General features: G+C 55.6%; 2 protein-coding genes across 2 annotated transcripts; one reads left to right on the top strand and one right to left on the bottom strand.

Annotated features, from left to right (window-relative positions):
* Nucleotides 1-1,374: 1,374 nt before the first annotated feature.
* WHR41_09545 (uncharacterized protein) lies at nt 1,375-2,522 on the bottom strand. The gene is made up of 2 exons (XM_069378148.1): nt 2,120-2,522; nt 1,375-2,060 (listed from the first exon to the last, which is right to left on the bottom strand). The coding sequence occupies exons 1-2, from the start codon at nt 2,256-2,258 to the stop codon at nt 1,510-1,512; spliced, it is 690 nt and encodes a 229-aa protein (XP_069224816.1). The 5' UTR covers nt 2,259-2,522; the 3' UTR covers nt 1,375-1,509.
* A 675-nt stretch (nt 2,523-3,197) lies between these two features.
* On the top strand, nt 3,198-4,512 carry WHR41_09546 (uncharacterized protein; the record flags this gene model as incomplete). The annotated part of the gene is made up of 2 exons (XM_069378149.1): nt 3,198-3,391; nt 3,453-4,512. Coding segments are annotated over 2 exons (1,254 nt in total), but the record flags the coding sequence as incomplete, so codon positions are not given.

Below are 4,512 nucleotides of genomic sequence, written 5' to 3' on the forward strand. Positions count from 1 at the left end.
ATAGAAAGGCCCGGTCTACCAGGCCGCGCGCCTAAACAAGAATAACAATCTATCGACCCAAAAATTTATATCAACGAGAGGTCACCCTCTCGTGCAACACTCCCCGTTCCAACCGTATCGTTCTGCGATGCTCCGTTTGAGCTCCTTACTCCATGCACGTCCGGTGAAATTTTCCCTCTCCTCCCTGCACGGGAAAGGTGTTTGTGCCGGAAAAACTTTGATTGCTGATCCTACTGTACGCTATTGCGAGCATTTCTCTCGTTCTTCACGATCGACTGGTAAGGCTTCATTGTAGGTCCGCAGGTAGTCTCTGCAATGTTTTGTTGCCATGTTTTGTCTGGGAAGATAAGTCGAATGCTGCTACACGAGAATATCTTTACACGCCAACTCCGAAGCACACGTGATCTTGCAAACTGAGCGCAACGTCGCTTCATGCCGGGCGGCCGACGATGCATAAATTTTGTAGACAACGGCATTCGTGTCTCCAATAAGCGCCGTGCAGGAACTCCTGCGGCAGCCTGATCTCAGCCTCCTCAACCGGGCGGCTGCCGAACGACTGCCGACCGCGCGACGTGAACAAGATCCGATTTTCGGACGCTCGGCCTGGCGCCTGAAATTACCTTCAACTCTCTCGACCAGGCAAGACCCCGCACGCTTCTAACGTCGGGACAGGGAGCGACCTTGAAGCAGGCCGGGCTCCGCATTGCACGATCCGTGGGTGACATTTACACTGCCGCGACCCGAGAACGTTTGATGTTGGCTGACTTCGTCCGCCATCGTTCGTCCAAATCTTATTCAAAAGCATTTCACGCGGCGCAAAACCAACGGACCTATTTTCGACCTCATTCCTATCTTGACAAACTTCCAGGCGGGTTTCCGATTGTTGACACGGGACAGCCATGGCCTGGCTCGTGAGCAAGGGGCGGACGAGAAGCGCGCATGCGGACGGGCTCGCGCAAAGAGAAAGCACAACACAACAGTAATTTATGCGAACGACTGGCGAAGTCGCACGGCCGTCTATGTGTTGTCCGCATCGCCGCGCTCTGGGGCTGGACTGAAACATTGAACAACGTTAAAAAGAATTCCCAAAGAGACGGATTATTCTGAAGGGGCCGGCAAGAGTACAAGTGGAGGCGGATATGGCGCGGAGAAAGTGAAGAGGACAAAGTCGACAGAGGACGAAGTCGACAGAGGACGAAGTCGACAGAGGACGAAGTCGACAGAGAACAGCGGTCGGAGAAAAGCAGGAAGTCTCACACGGCTACAATACTCAGGTCGTCTCAGCAAAGCTTGCGGCACGCACTGGGCTTTGGCTGCCTTGCGGTAAATTACTTCTGTGCCATGGATTCACTCGGTAAAAGAGCAATGGCCGGATTTTTGTGACAGTAAATTGGCAAATGGCATGTTCACGGCATACGGATCCATCCTGCACTACGTTACGCGCCCAGTCTGTCAAAGATGACTGCTGCAAATGATTTCCCAAAATTCACGAAAAGACCCGACCACATGCTATCCCTCCGGAACATGTAGCATAGCCATGATCTCGGCTCCCACCTGCGTCCGCGCGCGCGCTTCGGCGCGCTTGATGCATGTTGAATACGTTTCGATCGCCCTTTGAAGCTCGCCTACGATCCTCTGGCACGGCACCATGACGAGGTCGGCCACCTCTTCCGCAGTCGGCGCATTGCCCCTTGAACGAAACACCGCTACGTTCTCTTGCAGGCAAGCCACGGCCTCCCAGGCTTGGGACAGTTGGAACGGCGGCAGACTTTGGATGGAAGAGCAGTCCGAGTCCGACGCCGATGATACGCAGCTGCTTTGCACGCTTGCAGTTGTCGTCGTCGCCGTCGTCGTCCACGACGTCGTTGTTGTCGCCGTTGTCGCTGCCACCGCTGCCGCTGCTGAAGCTGTGCCGTCACACGCGCTGCTCGTGGCAGAAGGTGACGTCTGGCATCTAGCTTCCCAAGGGAACGGCGTGGGCAGCCGGGGTAATGCTCGACTTTTGGCTCTAAGACGCTTGACGGCTCGATCGGTGTCGATGTTTTGGAGCTGCCGATGTCCTTTTGTAAGGTCAACAAACGTAACTTCAGATACCATATCGCGGGCGCTGTACACCTACTCTTCCGGAGAAGTCTGCTTTCCTCACGAGATTCCTCCGCAGCCCGAGGCTCAGGGCAAGCTTGTCCGGGGCGCCCTTCTTCGCAGTCGGCCGATTGGAAGAGCGCAGGTTGCGTCATTCTTCTTGGTGGTGGTTCCATGCTGGTATTGGACCAGTTCTAAAGAGATGCCTTTGAAGATCCTCCCGCTAATTCGATGGCTATCCCTTACCTTGGTTGAAGAGGAGGTAGCTTTCTTGAGGATGTGCAAATCTATTTATTCGGCCAACATCGTTTGAGCGGTCTCTGGCTGTTTCAGTGAAGTGTGGTGAAGACGGCCCTCAGCAAGAGCATCGGCCCCCTCCCCCGTGAACGCGTCGAAGACGAAACGTGTGCAGCTTTCGGTTGAGTGATCCCCCTGCTCTTGCGGAAGGGGGTCAGGCACTTCTGTGACCAGCACGGTGGCCATCTTCTGGACGCACGATACAGTGCTACGGTATTCTGATACAGTCGTTTGCGAAACCGGTGTCCAGAATTGCGATGTTATTTTGGTGAGCTCCGCGCGCGGCAGCTTCCGTACCTCCGCCCCTAGCCGCATATGGATTAGCTCAGACTGGATCCGGCCTAGGACTTGGGGAGCGGTAGCTGCCGTGTGGAGAAGCAACCAGAAAGAAGTTACGATTGTGGACACCGGTTTCGCAATCGACTGTACGGAGCAGAACTGTTTCACCAAACATCTTCGTCACCGGCACATGGTGCCCCGGCGGCTGAGGAAGGGGCCGCAAAACCCATGGCAGCAGGTTCAGAAGGCTGATGGGAAGTGAGCGAAGCCGGCCGGACGTCCTGCTGCGATACTGCTTTTGCTAAATGGTGGCCTCGGGTTGGATTTCTCATGCAACCTGGATACCCTATATCTGCCCGCCCCAAGCGCTGTGTCGCTTGCGCTCTGAACGTGCTTCATCTCTCTGCTCGCCCATGCCTTCTTTGATTGCCTGCTCGATTGCTTGCTTGCTTGCTTCCATCACCGATCTTCTCGTGGCACACTTTCTCCACGACCATTCTTCCGTGCCATAGGCGAGCCCGTTGACCACCCGCAACGCAATGAACTCGTCTTTTGCTCGAGCGCTCGATGCTCCCTCTGCAGACGAGGTTTTTAGAACGAATTCCGGCACCGCCCTGCAGAGCGAGGGCCTTACCTGGAAAGCTTTGCTTGCCGGTGTGGTGTATGCTTTGATCCTGCACCTTACGCAGACTCTAATCTTCCTCACCATCCGTCCGCGAATCGCTAGAATCTAGTAGGTCAGTGTAAATTGGTTTTGAGTATTATTCATCGCTGAGCTTCTCTCGGCACGGTAGTCAACCGCGAACGTATTTGTTGCCGGAAGAGCAGTGCGCTTCCCGGTCACCGGAAGGGGTGATTGCTTGGGTCTTGCCTGTGTGGTCGACACCCGACGACACGATCCTCCAGAAATGCGGCTTTGACGCCCTTTTCTTCGTTCGCTACCTTCGCATGATGCTCTGGATCTTCCTTCCCATCACATTAGTCGTCACTCCAGCGTTGGCGCCGGTCAACCGTCTCTCGGGGAAAAATACACGGACCTCCGTTCTAGACGTCTTCGCCATCTCGAACATCGCGCCGGGGCAGGTCGCCAGCAAGCTCTGGACGCATTGGGCTCTGGGTGTCCTTGTCGTGGTATGGGTGTGCTATGTAGTGCATTGCGAAGCACTCGCGTTCGTCGAAGCGAAACAAGAGTACGCGAGGAGTCGGCACTATCGATCGCAATCGCGAGCCACCACCATACTGGTTGGCAATATTCCTGAGGCTTTCCTTGCGGAGGAAAAGCTGAGAGATGCGTTTGACGTGTTCCCTGGTGGCGTTAGGGACGTCTACATCAACAGGAACGACAGTAACTTGACTGCAAAATTGGCGGCGCGCGAAAAGCTCGTCACTGCGTTGGAAACGGCGCAGACGAAACTGATCGCCGCACGCGTTTCCGATGTCGCAGCTACGCGAGGCAGCCAAGGGTCTGGCAACTTGTCTCGATGCAGTGGACACGCGCTCAGCACTGTCTGTGGGAAAGAGCAGGATCGCAAATCATGTGCCGGGCCGCGGACTGTGCCAAAGACGAACCGCGAGACCGCTCGTCTGCCTCTTGTCATCCGGCCGTGGCTTCCCCCGGTGCCTTTCTTCGGCAGGAAGGTCGACCTGATTCATCAGCTGCAAGAGACACTACACGCGCTGAATCAGGAGATCGCGTCGGCTCGCGCGCGTTCGGGAAGTTGCAAGCCTCTGAACAATGCATTCGTCCAATTCAATCGTCAAGTGGCAGCTCACATGGCCTGCCAATCCGTTCTGCATGGCAAGCCGCATCGTATGACGCCTCGTATCCTGGAGGTGGACCCGACGGACGTGATC

Source organism: Cladosporium halotolerans (genome assembly GCF_011745625.1).
Source record: "Cladosporium halotolerans strain TM138-S3 chromosome Unknown Sca243, whole genome shotgun sequence".
Classification (NCBI taxonomy): Eukaryota; Fungi; Ascomycota; class Dothideomycetes; order Cladosporiales; family Cladosporiaceae; genus Cladosporium; species Cladosporium halotolerans.